This window comes from Rosa rugosa, chromosome 6 (assembly GCF_958449725.1).
Source record: "Rosa rugosa chromosome 6, drRosRugo1.1, whole genome shotgun sequence".
NCBI classification, from domain to species: domain Eukaryota; kingdom Viridiplantae; phylum Streptophyta; class Magnoliopsida; order Rosales; family Rosaceae; genus Rosa; species Rosa rugosa.
The window spans coordinates 19,417,898-19,442,674 of record NC_084825.1 but is presented as its reverse complement, the minus strand read 5'-3'; the positions used below and the strand labels follow the sequence as shown (position 1 = coordinate 19,442,674).

The window sequence follows — 24,777 nt, the reverse complement described above, 5'->3', positions numbered from 1 at the left end:
AACGTAATCATTACAGAAGCTCATCATCTCATGAGCAGTGTCATAGACTATGTTTGGTATGGCTGGGCTTTTCAGAAAAGCTGGCTTCTGCTTATTTCTAATAATAAGTGGCTGAAAAGCAAAGCTGCTGAGTGTTTGGTAAACTGGCTTTTTATAGGAGCTGTCAGTGGCAGAAGCAGTGGTAAAGTGTTTGGTAAATCAATCTAGCTTGTGCTTTTTGTTTGCGGAATGACTAAATTGGACATGAGAGATTATTTTTCCTTGATTATATACAAAACAATGTTGTTCAAATGCTCTTGTTATTATTTTTAATCTTTATTATGTCCTTATTAATTTTTGTTAACTTTCAATTTTTATAAATCATGGTGACTATATGATTAATATTGGACAATTTTAAAAATAACTTATACAAATATATTAGTAACATTAATAACAATTGGTTTCTGGTTCGTATCAAATGTTCACGTTATTACGCGCATTCATCAAACTTTGAGTAATGCTATTTCTTATTGTTTCCATTTCTTATGCACCGTGACCATGATATTCTTCTTCTACATCATCATCCATTTCTATCCCACCACTTGACCCATAACCTTCTCTTTCTTCACTGCGGACAAAATATCTATCACCATGTGCATGTCTCCGTATATAATTATGAAGTGTCATGGTGGCAATGACAATCTTCACTTGCTTATCAAATGAATAACCTTGCATGTCCCAAACTGTAGTTATCCACCTCCTTGATACATAAGTCACAATTCTGGAGCTTTTCATGTAAGTTTCGTTTAATTCTGTATCTAGTGTTGATCATCAGTTGCATTATAAGAGAAGTCTCCTAAAATGACATTCTAAAGTGAATTAACTTGTGAAGAAAGTAAAGTGAATAATGATAACCACATGGATTTTGTTATTTAACTAGATAAACTGCCCGCGTTTTCCTCAAAGTTTGAACGTAAAACAGTTACAATAATAAGTTGGGAAACGTCAATTGCAATGTTATAACTGTACATTTTACAGAGGTTGTGTTTTTACCAAAAACTATTGTAATTTTTCCTTCAAGTTCGCCCCTGCAATCCCAAAAGCAGGTCCCTGTTCGATTAAATGTTGCTTCATCTCTACTATTATGTGGATTGTTTCGATCAATGCGTTCCACCTGCACATCAATTTCATCATTTCAATAACCAAAACGCCTCCTACCAAAAATTGAGGTGCACCAATATTGGTCTTCAAAGATTTTAGGTAATTAGAAGAGTTTTCACTAAAAATCCAAATGTCAACTACAAAACCATATGGAAAAGACAAACAAAGCAACGTGCATAGGCTCACCTAAGTCACATTATCATAGGCCTTTTCACTCTCCATGTTCTGTGCAGTAGTTTGGTATTAAAACTTTTACGAATGAATGGAATGGAAACCAGTGCATAAACTCATCAAAAGTTGTTAGATCTCATTTGCAGCTGCTTACTTTCTGCCTCTAGGCCTTTTCACTCTCCATTTTCTGTGCAGTAGTTTGGTATTAAAACTGTCAAGAATGAATGGAATGGAAACCAGTACATAAACTTATCAAACGTTGTTAGATCTCATTTGCAGCTGCTTGCTTTATGCCTATCCACTCTTCTTTTCTTCCAGCCTATGAAAGAACAGGCATAGAAATTGACATTAACTAACCAAATCAAAAAACCCACAACTAAAGAAGACATAAGGAAAATGCATATGGAGGGACACGATGTAGTATGTTCTATGGTATATAATTTTATTATTCTTTATCTTCTTCTTTTTCTTTTTCTTTTGATACTTTTTTTTTTTTGATCAAATAAGAACTTCATTAATAATGAACTGCTTACAACGAGTTTTGGCGACATCTCATACTCAGAGATGGCCACTAGACTTCCCACTGGGAACTCTATATACTGACTCTAAACTTGCACTACAACTGTATGACAAAGACAATAAACGCAGGAGCAGTAAATCTTGACATCGCGCCTCTCGTCCAGCCAGTAAGAACTCTAAGACTAAACAACTCACTTGTGTCAACACGAACTCACCAACCAGAGTCCTCCTGACCAGCTTTTGATCGACCAAGCCAACACTCGTTGTGACCTAAACTCGACCAAAAGGATTGCCGGACATTCAAACCTGGGACTAAAGAAAACCCAACACCATCACCACCTAATTGTCGACACCATCCATCCACCACTGCTCCAAAACGCCATCGCCTCCAACCCGAGATCAAACAAGAACATTCCCACTAGAAGGCCAAGGATGGTTGTCTATGCCAGTATGCCACCGCCAGACAATTTCGTCACCGCTGCTGACCTAACTCCAGAACAGGAACGACCTCTAGACCGCCAAATAGAAGATTGTCTATGCCAAAAATTGCAGTGCACCCGACCCAACAGCTAATACTTTAAACAAAACAAAAGAAACCAAACCCTAAAAACTAGTGATAACTGCCCACCACCAAGGGCCCAACAAAATTAAACCCGGCCCAACTGTATAATCACTGCAGCCCATTAGCTAGGCCAACAAACCTTGCACTAGACCCACCACCGTGGCATCACCGGTTCTGTCGTACTGCCTCCAGACCACCACCGCCCTAGTCAGTCCACCGCCGGCGCTCCACCATCCAAACCACATCCAACCACCGCTTTGTAACAGCCAAGCCCAATCCAGTTTCTGTCGGGCCACTACCATTGTATCGCCGCCTCTGCCGGACCACCCCAGCGGTCTAACCACCTCCACCATTGTCCTGCAGCCACCCCCGTTCAAGCACGAGAAAAGCAAACAGAAAATTGATGACAACAGTAGACCGACGGATCCAAGACAGAAGGCACCACCACTCCAGAGGTCAACCGATCCCAATCTCGGCGATCCCATTCGCACTACAGCCAAACCACCGCCACAGATCGACCAGGAAGGGAAGGATCTGATTGTCCAACTCGAACCCGCCACCGGTACAATCTCCTCTAATCCCGACCCGGCAACAACCATCCAAATCGATCCCCGATCCGACGATCTTGACCCCTGCTCGCTCCCCAAACCCGACCCATACTCACTGAACCAAAGCTTGCCCGCCACCGCAAACTCCCTACACAACTTCCACAGCCCCCGGCGGTCCAGAAGAAAGCGCCGAGGATGATCACCCACCATGGAACAGAGCCCGTCCGGCGACAGCGTCAACAGAAGCGCCGCCGAACGGAATGAGGAAATTTTCTTGAAAACCCTAGCGGCTGTCGAGAGAGAAAACGCGGCTGTCGAGAGAAAGCAGCTTATGTGACTTGAAAAGAAAAAGAATTCTTTTGATACTTATGTGTTTGTAGTAATTTTTAATTTATTCATTACAGCAGCACTCCTACGTCTGCAGTCCTAGGAATATATCTACATCACAGGAACATATCAATATATAAGCATGCATGCCATACTTTTCTCTCTCTTTTTTTATTACTAAGATTTACTGCAGCTCCTCCTTTGATTGCATTACTAATTGTGTTCATATTTTTCCTTCAATTCATACATATCTTCATACAAAATCAGGGTCTCCCAAGCGCCGGTTCCTGTAGTGCTTTGTCAAATAAACCTGAAACAGAAAAGCAGCCTAGTGAGTGATGCAATTGCTAGAAAAGACACCCATTTACAAAGAAAGCAGAAAAATAAGAACACCAATCCACTTGGACACTCAAAATTATCAATCTTGAAAAAGACCAACTGTGTCTACTATACTTGGTGACGTTTTTAAGGTATGAGTGAACTGTGTGTGTTTGGTATTGTTTTGTACAGCTATCAATGGGAAGGATTGATGCAACTTCCACTACTACACAAAGTGAATCAGACAACAGTCAAAAGCCTATTGTCTGAACGAAAATGGAGATGTTGTAAACTGGCCTGCCGTCTGATCTCCCCCATCAGGCAACATTCTTTTTTAATTGTCTCTTTGGTCATTCACACAACATGTGTATCTAAATATGTGTTGTCTAAATTTACCAAATTTCGATTCATGACAGTAGTCTGTTGTCGGGTATGAACTCAGACAACAGCTTACTGCAGGGGTGTTGAGTGAAATTCACCAAGCACAACAATCTTTCCAAGTTGGTGTTGTCTCCTAAATATCTTCAACGACAATATTGTACGAGACTTGATGTGTGAAGTAAACATCAAACAAGCATTTTTGATTACCAGATGTTGTGTTAAATGCATTACAAATATCAATTTGCTCGAAATGGTGTTGTCTTGCATGAACCTCAGACTACACTTCCGATTACCTTATGTTGTTTGCATCTTATCTAAGATAACAATTATCTGGATTCCGGTGTTGTCTGAAATTCAATTCGTATGACAATCTCTTGGATGCATGTGTTGTACCAGATGAATTTCAGACCACACATTTTATTTTTCTTGTTGTCTGAATTAACGTTATATAACAAGTTTGAGGATGCTAATGTTGTCTGAATGTTATTTAAGATAACATTGACATTGATGAATTTGTTGTCTTGAATGAACCTCAGACCACACTTTGCTGGACGCCGATGTTGTCTGAATAGCTTTAAGATAACAAGTTGCTAGATAAAAATGTTGTCTAAAATTTCCTCAGACAATATGTGTTATGTCTTTTTGGACTTGTGTTGTGTGATATTTTGCATTACAACAGGAATCGAATTTGCCCAATTGATATGGAAATAGACTGATATGAAATTCGAAGTTCCAATTTCATTTACCACATTCTCATACATCACTCTCACAAATCTTACATTATTAATTCAAAGTACTAGCATCAACTCATGTCCAACCAAATCTAAAGAACAAAGTCTCAACTGAACTAAAAAAAGATATGGGTACCCAAGTACCAAGTACAATGCTTACATATATGTCTTGACCACAAACTTTGTCCACTCATTTCTAACCACATCCATATCTTCTTTGCCTCTTCTTTCCCACTGAAACAAAAGGGTTTGCACTTAGTAATGGACAAAATTGCATAAAAGAATCTATAATTGTCATTGAGCATTATGTATTCTGGCCAACCTTGAATTTTTTTTGTAATTTGAGCATTACATATATGCCACTTAGTAAATGACAACCAAAATTTCAGTAACCATAATCCAAGCAACAAACAGCAACCAAAATTAAATATATGACATTCACCAAAACACATGCAAAACAACAGCAACCAAATTTTTGAGCAACCAAAATTTCAAGCATTTTGGACTTTCCTGACATAATCCAAGCAACCAACATCAACCAAAATGATATATATACATATTCACCAAAAGACATGTAAAACAATAGCAACCAAAAGTTCAAGCATTCTGGACAACCTTGACATAATCCAAGCAACCAAAAGTCATTTTCACCAAAACATATGAAACACAACAGCAACCAAAATTTCAGTAACCATATTCCAAGCAAACTCCTATCATTTTTCGAATGTTTGCCATGCCAACAGAGTTTCGAGTAGAATTTCCATAGATCAAGGTTGATAACAAGGCATATTACTATTTTATCATTTCAATATTGACATCATTCCAGAAATTTCCAATTAAATTTCTTACCTTTTCTCTTTGTACCAGAGAACCTACTTGCATGCCTCCAAATATCCCCAACCACTGGTTAGCAGACCAAACTGTACTTTCTCACTTCATTTCAAAGTCACATAGATAATAATGGCCTTAATAAGTATGGTTCGGATACATCAACTATATCAGTTTAATAAAGGTAGAATAATTCTATGCATTGGTAGACTAACTTGACATAATCTCAAAGCAGCTAAGCTAGTCTAATAGAGTTGGTCTACTAGATTCTTTTCAATTGAGTAATATAAGCTTCATTTCAATCACTCCACCCTTTAAAGGTACCTACAATGTGATACTAGCTAACACTAGGAAAGTGATGTATATAGTTTTGACTATTACTCTGCAAAAGAAACTGATAAAGCGTAAAGTAGATGACAATCTGCATAATTGCTATCTTTGACTAATAACCGATATAATCGACTCAAAACTCACTCCCCTATTTCACATTTTTGGTACAAGATACTTTTCATTGCGAAAATATAACTCAAGGCCAGACCTTTCATTGCAGGGCAGTACTATTCCTTTTGAAAGAAAGAGAGAACAAGGTCCGTATGTACAGAAAAGAGTTGGGTGTCCATGAAAAGCTGCATAGCAATAAGGGAAAAAAATATATATATCAATAAGTCTTCAGCTTTATACCATTCAATTTAAAGAGCATCCAAAATAGCATTGAAGCAAGATTACAAGTCACTGTCAAAAGTAAAGAATACGGAGGTAAGTATCGGGCGTAATATCTACATGAATTAATTTAAAACTTATTTTATTCATTGTGACATCTTACTGGAGTCATTAAAAAAAAATACAGAAACCAATACCATCAATTCTTGACCAAGGCTGTGGCCCAATTTGAGAAAGATGAACTGGGTTGTGTCTCTTATTTATTTTCTTTTGGCAATATTAATTTTAGAAATCACGAAAAGCTATAGTTAAAAATAATATTGTTCATACATTCATGCACTTAAAACAATTATATATATATATATATATATATATATATATAGAGAGAGAGAGAGAGAGAGAGAGAGAGAGAGAGAGATAGAGAGAGTACAGAACAACTGGCAAATTCTCCAAGTTAAGACGATAAGCAGTTTAAGTTTGATCACAAAAAACAAGAGAAAATGTCAAGGAACACACCTTCATAAAGGGTCGATCACGACTAGGAAATGAGTCGATGAAACTCTCTCTCAGAAGTAGTGACACCTAATTAGAGAAAAGTGTATGTCAGATCTGCAGCACTTAATTTGATTATTTGGTAAATCAAGTACATGATCATAGTATGAATATACCTATACATAGTGCTCACTGCATCTACAAGTTGACAATTTTCACATTCAGTAAGCAAATATCTCTACTTTTGGTATATATATGTATTAATTTTCTGTCATGTCAGTAAGCAAATACCTCAAGTATTAAACATTTGTTTCTTTCTATTTTGTTGATAGAAGACCAAGTGTTCAATCCTTTGCCTGAGAACTAAATACAAGACACAACAAGAGAATTTCAGTCTAGAGTTGCATGAAATAGGACAACCATTTGTTGGTGTTTTTACCTATCTATATATATCGGGGATTGTGTTGCTCTTTCCAGCAGAGTTGGATTGTAGTTGGCCATTGTGTTTTGAGACTTGATCTTCATTGTTAGCATAGCTAATTAAAGATAGACTGCCCTATAACAACAATATAGAAGTTATTGCAAATATTGATGAAATGATATTGGGAACGAACATATTTCTGAATTTTATTACTACTCCTCTTTCTTATATCTGTATGTAATAGTATACAATTGTGGACTGTCGTCTAGCAAAACCATAATAATCAAAACAACAAAATGGGACAAGTAAAGTCATAACTCAAGAAACAAAACGTTGGACCAAGTAAGCAACCAATTAGAACTATAGAGCAATCAAAATTAAAGTAATGAGTAATAGGTACCCATAAATCAGAAGGTAAAGGCAAACATCAGTCTATCTCCACTATGAATTTTTTTCAATCAAATACACACATGCAAATACCTCAATTTAACTTTTCAGTTTCATGAATGCCAAACAGGAAACGGGAACAAAATAAATAAACAGATCATCTCATGAAAGACTATAGGACTAAAGTAACTGTGTAATATGAAAAGAGGGGTTTTTGTTGTTTCCTTGCAATCAAACAGAAAGTTGTTTTTTTCCACATTTTGATGCAATTATATATATATATATATATATATATATATATATATATATATAATATAAATACCAACCTGAGCACGTTTCTTTGCTTGAAGCTTTTTTTCCCGTTTCTTCTTGCGCTCCATAGTGTATGTAATCTCTTCCATTTCATTCAGTATTCTGTCATCATCATCCTCCTTATTCCCCTTTTCAACATCTGGGGCAGTAGTAACATCAGCTTTCTCGGAAAGAGATAAGGCCCTTCTTATCTGCACCAGCCACCCAAATGACAAAACAAGCATGACCAATTAATATGCATCACAAAACACGAAAGAAACACTGAAACATGTTGCATGTCCAGCATATGCATTACAATTCAAACTTTCTTTTTATTTTTTTTTCCAGTGCAATGTGGACTATCCATCACTACAATCACCTCTGAATCATTTTGCATTATTCTTTCTAATAACGATCTAATATCTAATATAAATAGCAGTTGGGATTCTCCCATATTCCTTCTGAAACAGTTAAACAACTCATCAACTGAATGCTAAAGTAAGCCGCCGTTTCAGTGACAGCAGGGAGTTAGTGGCTGATAGGGCTTAAATGACCCTAGTTGAATAAGATAGCTACTCTGGTTTGAAGATTAATCAACCATTTGCAGATGATATGAATCCCAGTATCAGGAAATGACATCTACCACAGCTGAACTAAAGGTATCTGTTTAAAATGCTTCACACAGTTTAGTCACCCTAATCTTGATCAGAATTCAAATCCTACTTCCTAAATGGTTGCAGTGGTCCAAACTCCAAACTGTTACAGATAGAGGTTGAAACTACCTAAAAAGAACAGGTTGCCTTCAGGAACTACAATATCAACAAGAGCAACAGCGATGCTACTGCAGCAAAGAGGTATGCACTATACAGATTTGAGAGGATGAAAAACAAAGTCCAAAATGCCTTGTGTGGAAATCTATACCAAGATCTAAGAGAGAAACAAGAAAAACAGCATTTCTTACTTCAAAAGATGCCTGAAATCTTGCTTCCCCAAAACACGCAGATCATCACATAGAATTATAACCTGTTGATCCATAAACATTAATGTAAATGGAAGACCTAAAAGTATTCAGATTAAAGGAAAATCTAAATAAAAAAATAACATACAAAGGAAAGAAAAAGAAATAATCCTTGATGAGCAAAGATGTCACATCATCAAATGTTATGGAAGTAACAGATCCAAGAATATTTAGAGGATCCTCAGAGCAAATGAAGTCAGCGGCTGAAGATACTTTTCTCAAAATTGTGTTTCCATCTTCATACCTGCATATAGAACACAATCAAGCATCAACAATGACAAAAATCCACTTCTTTCGATTTAGCGACACCCGCAAAGTTCAATTCTGCACATAAGAACAGCCCTGTAGGGGTAACACTCTTAGGAACTCAAAAACTGTTTCACACACAAGGTCAGGAGCAGAGCATATTGATTGACTGATCAATGTTATGCTGCATTTCAAAAGCCCTTCTTGAAATTTTGTAAGCACCAACAATAATAAAACAGGTCATTATATGATCGATATTATAAAAACACATATCCACAAAGATATTAACAAAATTAAAATCAGAAAGTAAGTTTACCCGTCAAAAGTAAATTAAACTAGAGGTTTTCTAACAAAAGCTCAGTTATTCTTCTTACTCATTTACTAGCAGGTTAATACCCAACACAGCCCAGATCCAATTTTAAGTTTCTAACCTCCCCTCCCTAAATCAATGCACATACACAATCTGAATAATGAAACATAACTAACTAGCTTCATCCTGAACTAAATGGAGCTGGCAATACATAATTACAAATATGAGTTGAAAAGAAGCAAAGCTGATGACAACTTAAGAGCAACAAGCAGAAGCTTTTGATCCTAGTTAAAACAACAGAAATTGAAATGGAATCGCATATTAGAAAACAAGGTAGCTGAACACAGTTTTAGTAAAATCAAGCTTGGTTCCACTTATATGAAGTCATGCAAAGATGGACTCTTGACTTAATTGCATCCCACTTGACCTTAGTTGACCTTTTCTTTTTTATGTTTACTGCTATCCCAAAGAAGAGACTAATTATACATAGCATAGTCTAAAATCGCATTCAATGACTCTTAAACATTTCTCTAAGTACACTCCTAAGTTTTCACAAGTCACCACCTAGTTGACAACACCAAAACGCTTAAAAGAACTGCTCACAAGCTGAAAGTGTAGCCAAGTGATAGAAATTCTCGATCTATTACGCACTACCAATCTTGACAAGACTTAACTATAAGCATTAACTACAATCTTGCAGCAGCCCCACTCATTCAATAGATGGCAAATAAATGTGCCAGACAAAACAAAACTTGCTCAAACAAATAAATGTGCCCACAACCATTTGGATCTTAGTAGATGGCATAACTCAATTGAAAGGTTTTGAGGAGATGGATTCCAAATGAGCCTTGGATCCATTGCAGATCTGTACTAAATGTGTTTAAAAATATAACTCTTTAAACAAATTCAAATGCAGGTTCTGAGTCCACAAGTTGCATACAAGTCTCATGATACTTATATTTCCACTAACATCGAATTTACAAGAAAATAAGCCAGACCACTCAGAAAGTTCTCTACTTTCACCTTCCTTAAATAAAAAACAAAACGTGAAGCAAGACATAGTTCCATTTTCTCTATAAAAGTCCAACCAAGTGCAAAACCAAAATCAGAAAAAGAAGATGAAGACAGACCAGAGGAGAAGAAGAGAGACAATTACCCTGAACAAGAAGTGGAGTCTTTACCCTTGGACCTCCCGAACACCACCCAATTCACGTTCTGCAGAAAAGCTAAACAAATCAATATCGTTCAAAGTTATAACTAGAACAAGCTGAAAATTTTCAAACCCTAATCAAACAAAGGCCCTATTAAAGAGGGATATAGTACTTGTAGACTAATCAATTCTCTAGCTCGACCGGAGCTGAGGCGGTCTTAAGCTTCGGCGACTTCGAGCTTAGGCGGCGGAGAGAGTAAACTACCGGACCAAGTAGCGACTTCGAGCTGGGCCGGCGGAGAGAGAGAGTGAGAGCGAAAGTGAGAGGTGAGAGCGAGAGTGAGAGAGATTGGGACTGAGAGTGAGAGTGAGAGCGAGAGTGTATCGATTTCACTCTCGATAGGCTGGTGAGATGGTGAGAGCGAAAGGAAGGGAGAATGACCTAATTTTTTTCAACTAAGGAGGGAAGTTTTTTGTTTTGATACGACTAAGGGAGGGAATTGAGCAAATAGAGATTTGTGTTTTGGCTAGAAAATAAATGTAAATTAATTTTTTTTGTTTTTTCTGATTTCTCAGACAACATATGTCCTAGTAAGTGTTGTCCTAAAGTTGTCAATTTCACCAAATTCCAATTGATTACAATGTGTTGGCTGAGTTTGAGAACAGACGACAAATATAACTAATATGTCGTCTGACTAACTCAGACGACACCAAAATGTCGTATGTCGTCTGTTACGTGTCGTGTGATACACTTTGTGTAGTAGTGTGCATTTTGATTCCGTGAGAATCATTCTGGATGTAGAATTAAAAGTCTATTAAGTATAGTAGACACAGTTGGTCTTTTTCAAGATTGATAATTTTGAGTGTCCAAGTGGATTGGTGTTCTTATTTTTCTGAATGGGCGGTTCCGTCACATTGTAGCAGCTAAATTCACTCTTATATTGCTATTACAATACTTAAAGGCCTCGGCAGATGCTAAATCTTAGCCAACTCTTCAATTAAGCATAAACAGAACAAACTCAGAATCATAACTCTGAAATTACAGAATCAAATTCAATCACCCAAAAAAAAACCCCAATTCAGTAACCATAACCGTAAAAGCTAATCAAACTCAACACAATAAAACTCAATTCCCAATTTCCGAAACCTAGAGTCAATAACATGAATCAAAAGAAAAAACCCACGCCTTTTCATACGACCCAGTTCACCAAACCCCAGCGTGGTTTTTTGATTTAGAAGAGGTTGCAAAAGTCACAATGCAAAAGCTTTAACAAGAACTACGAAAATCAAAACAAATATAACAACAATTAGATTAAAGATAAGAACGAAGCAGAGGGAGAGAGACTGACTTGCTTGATTGAGGCTTCAATTTCACTTCCGAAATCCTGATGAGATGCAAGTCAGGCCGAGATCGAAAGCAAGAGCGAGAGACTGGATGCGTTTGTGATTAGGGGGAGAGCGAGAGACTGATCGAGGGTTTGATGGCAGATGACTGTAATTTGTTCAGTTAACGGAGGGTAGAAACCGGGATTTTAAAAAATTCATTAATGAACAGTAACTAGCGCTACAGTTCTTGCCGAGCTTCTGGCTTCTAAAAGCTGGGGGGAGTCAGCTTCTGCTTTTAGACAGAAGCTGGGGCAGCTTTTTTCCATAGTTGAGAATAAGCTCACTCACCAAACACATATGGCTCTTGTGCTTATAAGCGGGGGAGCAAAAAAGCCCCCCCCCCCCCCCCCCCCCAAACATAGCCTATAGTACCTGTTGACAAATGCATTCTTAATTAAACTGAGATACACTATGCCAAAAAATGCTTTAGACCATACCCCTCAGACGACAGAAGAGGTTTTTTCTGTTGTCTGATTTTTTTGAGCGTCTTCAGACGACAGTTTTAACTATTTATGTTGTCTAAATAGTATCAAAATCAATACTAGATCAATTTTTTCAAGTTTGTTGTAATTTAGAAAACTCAGACAACAGAATTCTGTTGTCTGAGTAAATGAAGAAATTATTTCTTCTTGTGTGGACAAAAACCGTTTTTTGGCTGAACTAAAACTTATCTATCTTTTTAATAGACCTAGACCCGGCCCCGTGCTTTCCCACACTTGGTGAAAAAAAATCAGAAAACTCATTTTCCATCTCCCAAACCTAGCAGCACCTCTTCTTCGATGCTCTTCCACCCTCGTTGGTCTCTCATATCAGTCTACAAACCAACAACCAAAGCCGGGTCAAGTCAAGTTCTTCAAGGAAATAGAAATTGAAGCACCGAGATGAGAGAAGACAGTACGAAGAGAGAGAAAGTAGATCTGGTTTCTCAATTCTCCATCTTCTACCTCCGAGCATCATCCGGCGACATCGCCACTACTAATGGACTCTTCGGCCTCCAATTAGTTGACCCAGGCTGCGTCATCCAACGATATCGAAAGTCAGCACCACATGTTTCCGACTGCGAGTCCGGATCTACACCCAACAGAGATCACAGAATCGGGAGCGATTTGGGGATTTAGGGTTTCGAAATCGAAAGCTTCGTCGTTTTCGAAATGGCGTTGGGCAAGGTGAATGAGCTCATCTCGTCCAATCCGGTAGTCATCTTCAGGTTCTCTCTACCTCTTCATCTTCTTCTGTGTGTCTATATATATAGAATTGTCGATCGTTTTGAACCAATTTGGAAATTTGACAATGAGATTTTGTTTCGCAGCAACAAGCTTTGTCCTTACTGTGTTTGCGTGAAGTAGCTCTTCGTTCTAAAATTGGGAGTCCAGTACAAGGCCATTGAATTGGACCAAGAGAGTCAGTACCCACTCTTCTCCTTTCAAATTCGTATACTCATTATTCTTATATATTTGTATACCGTATATCTGTACATGTATCTACTTATATATGTATAGTTGGTGAAAATCTTGATTAATGTTTTTGAGTTTGTGATGCAGTGTCTGTCTATATATGCTTCAAACTAAGGTGATGTAACTAGACTTGGATTTTGGTTTCGGTCTCAGTTGGTTTACTTGGATTTTGGTTTCGGTCTCAATTGATAGAGTGTACCAATTGGTGGAATTCTTCCTGAAGCAGGGCAATAGAATGGTGTATTTCGGTGATATGAACTGGTTCCCACTCCTCAAGCGATCCAAGACTGTAAGCTCCTTTTTCCTTCATTTCATCTTTAGTGATTTTTACTATTCAATTTTGGCTTTTGATTCTCGCATATGTGGTTGTTGATTGTCATACACTGAGTTAGAGAGACAGACAGAGAGCTGGTCTCAGAGAGAGAAGACCACCGGTTTGATGGTAGAAACTTTAGTAATGGACAAAAACATAGTGTTGTAGTTTTGGGTAGTTCAGGAGAAATTAGAGTGGTTTGAAATAATAGGGAGGTGAAGAGAGCCTCTGGAAAGAGATCTCAAGGAACTACGACTTTTGGAAATGGTGAAATCTATTCGTCTTTTTAGGTCATGTCATTCAACCATAAAGTGAGTTGTTCACAAGATTTTCATAAAAGTTACAAGTAATAGCCTAGGTAAACTGTGGGATTGTCTTAGGTGCAGTAAGTAAAGAAGATAGCAAGGGGAATTCTCCCCTTAAAAGAGGTTTGTCAAGTTTAGTCAATGTGACTTCTTCATTCTTAGGGTGGGAGGATACCCTTCCCTTGATAAGCCTTAGAAGACACTAAGCTAATCATGGAGTGTTATCTCCAAGAGATTCAATTGGTTGTATGTACTGATATCTTTGCTTTACCTAGCGGCTTAAGAGAATATTAACTGGATTGTTATCTACAATTATCCATTGATGTTTATTTGGAAAAAGTATACTAGTGGAGACTGTATAGTGACAAATAGGACTGGGCTACAATATTATGATAAATTTGAGGCATTGTGCTATTATTTGTGTATGGACTTGAAATTGTTCTTCGATGTTGCACTTCTCTCTGCTTTGGGGGCACTATTTTCTTCTCTACATTCTCTTTTTAGACTTAATTTTAGCTGCTGGTTCTTTCTATGCTTTTTTTTTTCTGAAGTAGTTTTTGGCCATTGGGTGAGGGATCTTGGTATTATGTGTAAACTTCTTGTTTAGCGTACTCTTACTTGGGTTGACACTTCTGGTATCAAAGGGAAAAAAGTTTGGTTTTCATTTGCTTTTTCTGTTACTGCATATACTGGTTTTGAATATTTTCTGCTGATTTTAACAGGTTTTTGATCTTCACCGGCACAATATCGATCATATCACTATTCCATCTAGCCGTGGTCCTCAATTTGGTGTTCTTCAACGTATTGATGATGTAAGCCTATGGAATCAAGGCTAGCAGTAGACTAACCTTTTTCATACTGTTAAGTAAAAACCAATCTTGCATTAAAGATTCATAATTTTGTGACTCGTATGCATTTCTAGTGGATCATAAATTCATAATGTACAACTATGCATCCAATGTTCTTGTAGTACATTCAAATTACCATTTTTGTTGGGCAAGTATCTTTCACTTCATTCAATTACTACAGTATCCTAGTTATTATGTCAGTGTCCTATTTATTATGTCAATGTGTGGAATTATTATATCAATTATGTTCATGAGATCCAGTAAATCAATTGGACTATTTACTTAATACTTTATCACTCTCTCTCCAAAAAAAAAAAAAAAATTCTGGTATTTTTTGCTTTTTGATAACTCAAGTTTCATAACTCTCAAATATTACCTAAGCTAATCATGGAGTGTTATCTCCAGAAATCCCTTGTTTGTTTCTGGTAAGATCTTGTCCCTCGCCCTCCGCCGTTTCTCTTTCTAGGATTTCTGTTTTCTTTTTCTTCTTTTCTGGCAATCTTTCTAGGATTTTTCTTCAGTTTAGTATACTTTTTTCCCCTATGTGCAGGTCTGCTTAAAGAAGCTTTCTGGATAAAATGGTGAAGCTGTTTATCTTCGCAGATATCCGTAATTTCCTTAATGTAAGTCTTTTGGCCATAAGGGCCAAGCTCTTTATCTTTTCAATCTTCTCCATTTTTTTTTTCTAATTTTAGGTAGGAAAGCTTAGTTGTTTCTATTTTCCCACATGTTGAATACTTAATGAGCATATATTATTGGCCTTTGAATATTAGCTTGCATCTTTCATATAGACTTTGTTCTTTGATATGATGTATTTTAAATACTTAGCCTTCTGTCTTTTTCATCAGGTGGCTAGTGGATGATGATGTTGTACAAGATTATGATTACCAAGGTTGTTTGGTTCTTTTATACTGAAAAGTAATTCTCTCTCAACCCTGTCCTTTTGGTGTCAAGTTCAAGCTCTTTTCTAACTCTTGTTTTGGGTGATTAACTCTTGTTTTGTTTCCTTTTTCCTATAACTGAGTTGGCCTTTTTTGTTATATATTTCCTAAAACTCATTCGTTGTTTCTTTCCATTTGTGAATGTACAGATGGTTTCAACAATGAAGAAGTTGATCTTTGATGAACAAACTAACAAGGCCTTAAGGAAATTGCAAAAGAATGCTCAAAAGAAGAGAAGGCATCATGATGTGGTTCGAGCTGAATGAGCAAATCATGTTATACAGTTCTAACTTTGGTTCTGTTTAAGGTAGATGAGTAGCACTTAGAACTGCTTTTGTGCATTTATATACAACTGATGGAAAGTGTTGATGAACTTAAATTATGCATGCAGTTGCTCTGTCTAGCTACTCTTTCTTTACCTTATAGGTTTTTGACTTGATGCACTAGGTAAATGATCGAGATAAGATGGTTTTTTGGTTCTCTCGATCATAATGTAACTATTGGCTAGGTTTAGAGTTGGAACTATGGATTGTATTTTGGATGATGTTGATGCAATTAATGAAACGTAGCCATCATTTTCAATGCTGATTTTAGTCCAATTTTATGGTTTTGATGATTGTAAATGACTGAAGTTGAAATGGTTGAAAGGCAACAGATATATGAAGGTTTATGTTATATCAAGAAAATACAACACAATTTATGTTGTATCAAGAAAATAGAAACAACAGAAACAAATGATCATCTGTTGTATCTACCAAGTTCAAACAACAGAAAAGTAGAGTTCAAAGAGCTCTCAGACAACAGAAAAAGGTGGTTGATATGTTGTTTCTACCAAGTTCAAACAACAGAAAAGTAGAGTTCAAAGAGCTCTCAGACAACAGAAGAAGGTGATTGATATGTTGTTTCTACCACGTTCAAACAACAGAAAAGTAGAGTTCAAATAGCTCTTAGACAACAGAAGTAGGTGTTGATATGTTGTTTCTACCACGTTCAGACAACAGAAGTAGGTGGTTAATATGTTGTTTCTACCAACTTCAAACAACAGAATTATGTTGTTGCATACGAAATCAGTCAACATATAACTGTCGTTGTTCTTCAAATCAGACGACAGAAGCATCAACTAAGCTTAATATTAGTTCAATCAAACGACAGAAACAACAAAAACTCCGTCATCTTACATTAACTACATCGACAGTTATTTTTGAATCCGTTGATGAAGTGAATTTCCAACAACATTAATATGTAGTTGTATGGTGTTTCAGACGACAGAACTTAAACTGAATCTGTCGTCTGAGTAGCTTATAAACGACGGAGAATATCTGTCGTCTGAATGGCTTAGAGACGGCAGCCACTTAGACAACAGATTTTTACTTCATCAGACGACAGATATGGTCTGTCGTCTGAAGCATTTTTTGGCATAGTGATATGTCAGGCATATGCGGTGTTTGTACCGGATAGAACTTGTAAATCCTCATCAAATTTATCTGTTCCACTTCTCCCTCACTTGAAACAAGTCCAAGCTCATTGGAAGGCGGAGAAGCCGAAACAACGGCCACCACCACAGGGATCAAAGCTACCACTTCTCTTTTAACCATGGCTTCCTCCGTGGAGCCGAATAGATAGACTCTAGCTGCTGCTCTTCTTCTACAGCTTCCCCCCTTCTTCGAGTGCTTCTTCAAGATTTGAGAAATCCCACTTGAAAGAATGGTAGAGTGGTGAGTCCAAAACAGACCTCGGTGTCCCGACCGGAAATGCAGCCCTTCCATAGACCCTCCAAGCTCTGGGGCTCCTCCAAGTACTCGGCGGACCGGGGCTTGACCCGCTTTCGTAGTGGCTGAGCTGCAATTTCAACCTCTAGTTCCCTCAAAGCCTTTCTCTTCATCGCCCTCAGAAGTTAATTAAAACAATTGCTTGTGATAGTCAAAGTCGAGAAAGTGAAAGCGATCGCCATTGGGTTCGGCTCCCCTTAATAAAGAAATTGTTGTAATTCCATGTGTAGGTAGGAGTCCTAGAACAATAAGGAAAGCATAAGTAGGAAAGGCTCAAAATCCCAACACACTATTAATGGTGTAAGTCCAAGTTGTTCGAACTTCATCTCCATGCATTTTGATGCTTGATTAAATGCCTTTACCGGTAGGGATATTAGAGGATGAACCTATAAAATCCCAATTTTATAAATTGACCGATTAATGCTGCACTTAATTAGTATTTCTCGTTCTCAGCAGAAAGAGAAAGAAGTTATAAATTAAAATTAATTAAGTATTCAGGGTTTATCACTAAATTAATGAATTTAACGATGTACATTTGTCCTCCTATATATCTTTTTTTTTGTGAGATCAAGAGGTCAGCCCATTATATAGATTCAGCAAGCAGTACAAAAACGAAACACCCTTATGGGGTCGACAGAAAGAATCGTTCCTTAGGGAACCCTAAACACCTATTCTATGACAAGAACAAGCCCCAGGCCACCCCGAGTACACCCACCTTTTAAGAAAGATAAAACACCTTTATTTCAAACAAAGATCAACAATCTCCTAAGCAAAGTAAAATGAACCCTCAGAGAATGTGAACTTTGCGACCTATTAAAAAAACTAAATACTAGGAATGGAAGATGACAAGTCACCTTCCATCCCTTCCAAAATTAAACAATCCCAGCAGGCCCACCTAACTAAATAGACCCAAGCCCATAGAAGGAAGGCCCAATCTCCAGCCCGGCTCGGAAGAACCCTAGTAACCCTAGCAAGCCCGCTACTGCCAGAATAGCCGCCGCCGCCAGAGACTCTTCCGCCGCCGATCCCAAGGCCAGTCACCACTTCGCCACCCTCCATGACCAAGAGGACACCGCCATCACCACCCGGGTTCAACCCCCGTGCACCCCAGATCCGCCAAAACCTGTTCCAAATCCCCTGGAGCGATCGTCGGCGGTAGAGGTAGGGGAATACCCAACCCTGTCAGACCTGACCGGAGGATAAGCAAGTCCGCCCTCACCGACCACGAAACACCGTCGTCGCCACAAAGTGAAGACGACAACTTGGAACCACCATGGATGAGAGACAACATATCCGGCCGACCTGGATCCCACCCTTCCCAATAACTGTCATCACCAACTCTTTCCGTCCCATCGAAGCCCGAAATCATTGGCAACATCGAACTAACCACACTTGAGCGACCTCCGTCGCTTTCGAGCAGCAAACCATTGAAGAGCTTGGAAGCAACAAATGCAACCAAGAGAATGAGGAGGCCGAAGCCTAAGGAAATCCCCATGAAAGGAACAGGCTGAGGCCTGAAGAATTGTCGTCGACGGCCGTCCACGATAAACCCTAGCAGAGCGATTTTGCTAGGTCAGAGAAAACTTTTTCTTGTAGAACTTTGGGTAAGTACTATATATCTTGTTACTCACCGCCATATTGATTATATAAATAATGTATGAGACTAACTGTAAGAAACTAGTACCGGGTTTATGAACAAAGATTTGTACCCAAATATAATAGGAGATTATAGTGAAATCCTTAAAATAAAATTGTTAAAATCAGAAGAGTTACTCAATTTCAGAAAGGGTCTTTCTAAATGTACCCAGCAAATATCTAAGTATACCCAGTAGATTTTTCACACCCATCAAAATCATAGAATCTCTAACTACACCCGGCAAGTTTCCAATAATACCCTTATTTTTAATTAAACCCAGCAAATTTATTACACCCAACAAACCTAAATCATTTATGAAGATAAACTCCACAGCAAATCCTTTGTTCTTTTGAAATGGTTTGGTATTCTATATTGACCTTCTTAACGTTCATCTAGTAACACGGATGCATACCCACTCCCAAACTCAAAAATGCCACTAATCTTTGACTTGGTTTGATGATCATTATTCATTTTCTCATCGCGGCCAACTGCAAAGTCTTAATTAGTTAAACAAGATCATCTTAGCAAAAAATAGAAGGGTTAAAGTTCCAGTACACCTTGCTCTATTACTCTCTTTTAATATATGGGAAGAATTGATGTTTGAGTTTAAGAAGGGCCCCAATCACAAGCCTGCTTTCATGTTTAATTATTATATAGCAGCATTGCATCATTTGCATGTCTTGATTTAGAGTTTGTGGCTGAAATTTTTATGTCTGCATATGATGAAAACCCTCCAATGGAGTTCCAGCCATCATTAAGCCACAAAAAAGATTTTCTTGGCCAGTTTGCCCATCAGATGTTCCCTCACTAGCATGTTCATTCTTCTTCGGGTGGAGTATCTATGCAAGGCATGCCTTACTATTTGAAATTTCTAGGAATTAGCCCATTTTTCCAGCCACATACCTTATCTTTCGGGTGAAGAATGAAGGATTCGCTATGGAGTTTATCATCATGAATGATTTAGGTTTTGCTGGGTGTAATGGCTTTTGCTGGGTTTAATTGAAAATAAGGGTATTATTGGAAACTTGCTAGGTGTAGTTAGAGATTCTATGATTTAGTTTGGTGTAAAAAATTTGCTGGGTATACTTAGATATTTGCTTGGTACATTTAGAAAGAGCCTTTCGGAAATATAGATGTTCCGTCATACACTTTATTCAAGGGATGTAATTCTGCAAGATTTCTTGCAAGCTTATCGGTACTTACTAGTCTTTATCATCAAATGCACCAATCATGCATGTGTGCTAATCAAACTGGCCAACCACATATTAGCCAAAAAATAGAGAAACCTACTACATAAACTAGGAGTCTCGACCCTAATTTGTATAGAGTATAAAGAGCAGATACGATCAATCACTTGCTACGAGCTAGTGAGATTCAAACTTACGTACTGCATGTTTTTTTAGAGTAAAGATAATTTCATTACTTATCTATGGTCATAAGACATTTTACATCAATTGTTATCTCATACCAAAAGCCTAGATGGCACAAGTCACCAAATAATTGACCGGTAACCCTCATTGCAGACAAAATGAGCACAATTATTTGAGCCTAAAAACAACAGGACCCAAACCCTCACAACCTACTCCTTCATGGTAAATCTAGTCACCAAGAGACCTCAATTGGTGTACAACTAGAGAAACTAAGAATTACACCGGCAAACACTCAAATCCAATTGCAGGCAAAAAAAAAAAAACAAAACTAGGATGGGATAAAGCCCACTAGATCTACCAGAAAAGGCCTAGAGAAAAAGCTAGAAAAAAAAAAGATTTGCTGGACCAAACAACAACTCAATCATGGTCCAAAGGAGAATCTAGCCCAAGGTTGAAGCCCAACAAGGCCAACCCGACCCAAACCCATCTCCACCCAGTGTAGCATGTACGCCCGAGCAATGGCCACGACCCCCATCGCCGCCCTTCCAAGGAACTCCACCTCCATCCAAGCAAATGAGTCTGGATGCCCATTAGGCCCGAGCCAATCGGGTATGGGATACCCATCACGCCCCACCGTCTATCAAATGCCAACGACGCCTTAACAACCTCCAACCACCTTCCTCGGAGCTCTACCGCGACCATCTATGCCGCCAACGAGGATCGAAAAGGGACGAAATCGGCCAACCAATGTTAGTTTCTTCCCCGTCTAGAAATCCAAGAACCACCGCTGAGCTCTGTAGATCACCACCCTTCCGACAGTGCCGCAACGTCAGCGCGGCCAAAGGCCGGCAGTGATGTTGGGTCACCGCCGGACGAGCGCTCTTGAAACACTAGGGAAGACGACTATGATAGAAGCTGTTGCGGCTGGAGAGAAGTAGGGTTATTCAATATCTTTAATATTATTTTGATAATAGAAATTCAAATTCTCAAACCCACACTGCATGTTAATGCAAATTGAGGTAAAAATATCAAAATACTTGAGCAAATGACAATATTGAGGTGTACCATAAGTTATAAGCAAGAAGGCCGATGATCATAAACCTCCCAATTGCTAGAAGCTAACCCAAGCCCACCACGCAGAGACAGCCCAAGACCATTCTCCCATTTGTCTATGGCTTACACGGGTCCAAAACCCTCTCTCTTCTCTCCCATTCCCTTCCTACTAGCCAGTCTCAGTCCTCCTCTGATGAGCTTAGTGCCGTTTCTGCTGAGCCAATAATACCAATAGGTATGGTCTTTTCTGCTTATATTTCTATCAACTTTTCACTTGGGTTGTTTTTGTTTCTCAAACTTTCTTCACCGGTTTGTTTCTCTGTAACAATCTATGAAACGCAAAAATTTATAGAAAAGGCTTTATCTTTGTTCAAATGAATACTGGGTTTAGTGCTAAAGGTTGAGTCTTTATGTATTGTTCTTCGATTTTCTTGTTTCTCTGTGTAATTTGAAGTACAAATTGTAATTGTGGTTTTGTTTGTGTTAGATCTTTTATCAGAAAAAGGTTTAAGCTTACTGTTGTAGTTAAGTTTTTACCAGAATTATGGGTAATGCTGTGAGCATTGGAAAGAGTAAGATTGGGAAGTTTCTGGTTCAGCCTCACCTTATGTTTCCCTGATTGCTCAAATATGATTTAGTTAGCTGTATTTGGTTGTTGAAGTTTGAAACTTTGGATACGACATTGCTTTTGGAATCGGTGTAATGGGTTTCGTAAGACTATTGCTGGTTGTCTTGTAGATGCAAGTTTCTGAAATTGGATAATGTTATGGACACTTGATTTTGAAGCCAGTCTAAAGTTTTTCATATCTTGTGAATTATGGCAGTGTCGTATTTGAAGTTGTGGATGTAATAGTGGTTTTGCATTTGAGTGGTGGATGAAGGCAATAGTGATTTCTTACTTTGTTGTAATGCAGGCAGTGATTGAGAAATTAGGCATTGATATACTGTGCTGAAGAGCTTTAGTGGGTTTTCAGAAAATGATAGGAATCTTAAAGATTAAGCCCCTAATATCTACGCTTGAGTCTTCTTCAAGCCACCAGTTCCTTCAGAGGTGCTCTGTGAGTGGGACTGCAAAGGGTAAGTCAGAGACGAAAACTGCAGCGCCTCTGAAGCGCTCAAAGATAACTACGAAAAAAGGTTCTGGAGATGGTGCTCCTAAAGGTACAGAGGAAATTCATGTAGTGCTATGTACGCCTCAGAACTCTCCAGAAATAACCCAAGCACGCGATCCGTTTTCGTGACTTGACGACCCACAACGGGACCCGACCGGAACTCTTCCAGAGATGCCAAGCAAGATAAAATACTTGGGTTTAGATGAAACTGCAACTAAAGAGTTGCCTTCATCAATTTGGTCTCTTAAAAAACTTGCTAAACTGAATCTTTCTAGCCGTGCAGGCATTAAGAATCTTCTAAGAAGCCCTAGGAGGCTGAAATGCCTGGCATTTCGTGAGTGTGTATCTGCGGGATCATTTCAGTCGTACTGCAAGATAGCAAACAGCTTGTGAGGCTCCCAGCCAGTATCTATGAGTTAAAATCTCTGAAGAACTTGATCTCTCTGGTCGCTTTAGAATCAAAAAGTTCCCAGAAGTCTTGGAGGTAATGGAATGTCTCAAGTTTCTTCGTGTACATAATTAAGAAATTGTAGGGGTACCCTCATCAGTTGAAAATTTTGTTGGGCTTAAAACACTAGAGATATCTTCATGTGGAAGCCTTGAGTTTGTCCCCAACAGCATCTACAATTTAAATGTTCTTGAGCATTTCTCAGTGACTTACAGGCTGCGTGAAACTGAAAAGATTGCCTCCCATGTCAGTGATTTTGTGCCCTTGATATCTCTAGACCTCAGTGATTGCCAATTTTTAGAAGAAATATATCCGTGATGGCCTCATTGGCTCAACCTCATTGCAAAGACTAAATCTAAGTGGAACCATGATTCAGACCATCAATCCAACAATCAAACAAGCGTCTGGGCTCAAGTATCTGAACACAAGTAACTGCAAGTGCCTTCAATCTTTGCCAGAGCTCCCATGTCTTCCAACTCTGGTGGCAAATGGCTGCCCATCACTGAAGACGGTGTCATATCCAATGACTGCACCCAGACGAGATTTGAATCAGAGGCATTCATTTTGTGCTTGTATAAATTTGGATGAGAATACAAGAAGCAACATGATGCATGATGCATGGGCTGCATGGCTCAGAATTGTGCGAATGGCAACTGTATCTCTTTCTCTCTCACAGATACACACACAGAGAGTCTCACTAATATTAAATCGGAGTAGATTCCTCTGCTTTCTAATGAATGAAAAGCCTTGACGAGTTCAATAACCATGATGTCTATAACTCTATATATTGTACAGGATCATCCATTATATGGTACCGTTACTCTAATATGTCCGGGAACTGAGATCCCAAAGTGGTTCAGCTGTGAAAAAGAGGGATCTTCAATAAAAACCAAGCTTCCTCAGCAGTGGTCTGATGATAAAAACTTCTTGAGATTTGCTCTGTCAGCTGTTTTGCCATTCTATACAGCATATTCTGTCACACTTCAATGTGAATGCAATCTCACAACCAATAATGAGCGAAGCCATCAACTTACTTTATTTCATTCTCATTCCCATAAAGCCAGGATTGATGGCCTGGAGGATGAACATTCAGATCACCTGTTAATGGTGTACAGATCCCTTTCACTTCCAGATACAGTGAAATGGTCCACCGAAGTTTTTTTTGACTTCTCTGCTAAACTTGATGGTCAGTTCGTTGAGGTGAAAAGTTGTGGTGTGCTCTTTTTGTATGCCCAAGGTCAGGATCATGATTCTCTGAAATTTGAAGTCATTGACACAGAACAAGCTACGTGGAATTGGAACTTCCAGTGAGTCTGAATCTGGTGAAAGTGAAACTTCTAGTGAGTATGAATATAGTGAAAGTGAAAATTCTACTTGGAGAGCTTTCTTTCAATGATGCTCGGAAGTTTTATCATTAAATAAATTCCCAAAAGCAGGGTTTGGCAACTGCATAATGGAATATTTATTTGCTGTCTTTCACAACTACATTTCTACATTCTGTATTTCTTTGTTCTGTTTGGCACTTGTACAGATGTCCTAGAACTTGAATTTCATTATGAAGTAATCAGCTGTCTCTCAACCGTCAATCTATTTATTGACTCTTAATCAGTGTCTTATGATCTGAAATTTACATCTACCGAGG

General features: G+C 38.3%; 2 protein-coding genes and 1 long non-coding RNA gene across 4 annotated transcripts; 2 read left to right on the top strand and 1 right to left on the bottom strand.

The window, feature by feature from the left end:
* Positions 1 to 4,661: 4,661 nt before the first annotated feature.
* On the bottom strand, positions 4,662 to 11,271 carry LOC133714417 (adoMet-dependent rRNA methyltransferase spb1-like). Its single transcript, XM_062140532.1, has 9 exons — positions 11,251 to 11,271; positions 10,507 to 10,565; positions 8,927 to 9,038; positions 8,738 to 8,799; positions 7,812 to 8,001; positions 6,702 to 6,767; positions 6,064 to 6,151; positions 5,547 to 5,630; positions 4,662 to 4,931 (listed from the first exon to the last, which is right to left on the bottom strand). The coding sequence occupies exons 1-7, from the start codon at positions 11,269 to 11,271 to the stop codon at positions 6,083 to 6,085; spliced, it is 579 nt and encodes a 192-aa protein (XP_061996516.1). The 3' UTR covers positions 4,662 to 4,931; positions 5,547 to 5,630; positions 6,064 to 6,082.
* A 1,921-nt stretch (positions 11,272 to 13,192) lies between these two features.
* LOC133714825 (uncharacterized) lies at positions 13,193 to 13,632 on the top strand. Its single transcript, XR_009848825.1, has 3 exons — positions 13,193 to 13,287; positions 13,428 to 13,455; positions 13,567 to 13,632. It is a non-coding gene; the product is annotated as an uncharacterized LOC133714825 (long non-coding RNA).
* Positions 13,633 to 21,043: 7,411 nt separating this feature from the next.
* LOC133717756 (disease resistance protein RPP2B-like) lies at positions 21,044 to 24,721 on the top strand. Of its 2 annotated transcripts, XM_062144479.1 has the most exons (3): positions 21,044 to 21,810; positions 22,490 to 23,790; positions 23,931 to 24,721. In XM_062144479.1, the coding sequence occupies exons 2-3, from the start codon at positions 23,503 to 23,505 to the stop codon at positions 24,444 to 24,446; spliced, it is 804 nt and encodes a 267-aa protein (XP_062000463.1). In that variant the 5' UTR covers positions 21,044 to 21,810; positions 22,490 to 23,502; the 3' UTR covers positions 24,447 to 24,721. The 2 variants fall into 2 exon arrangements, with proteins under 2 accessions (XP_062000463.1, XP_062000464.1); XM_062144480.1 differs by lacking the exon at positions 21,044 to 21,810 and having other exon boundaries at positions 21,869 to 23,790.
* The last annotated feature ends 56 nt before the right edge of the window (positions 24,722 to 24,777 follow it).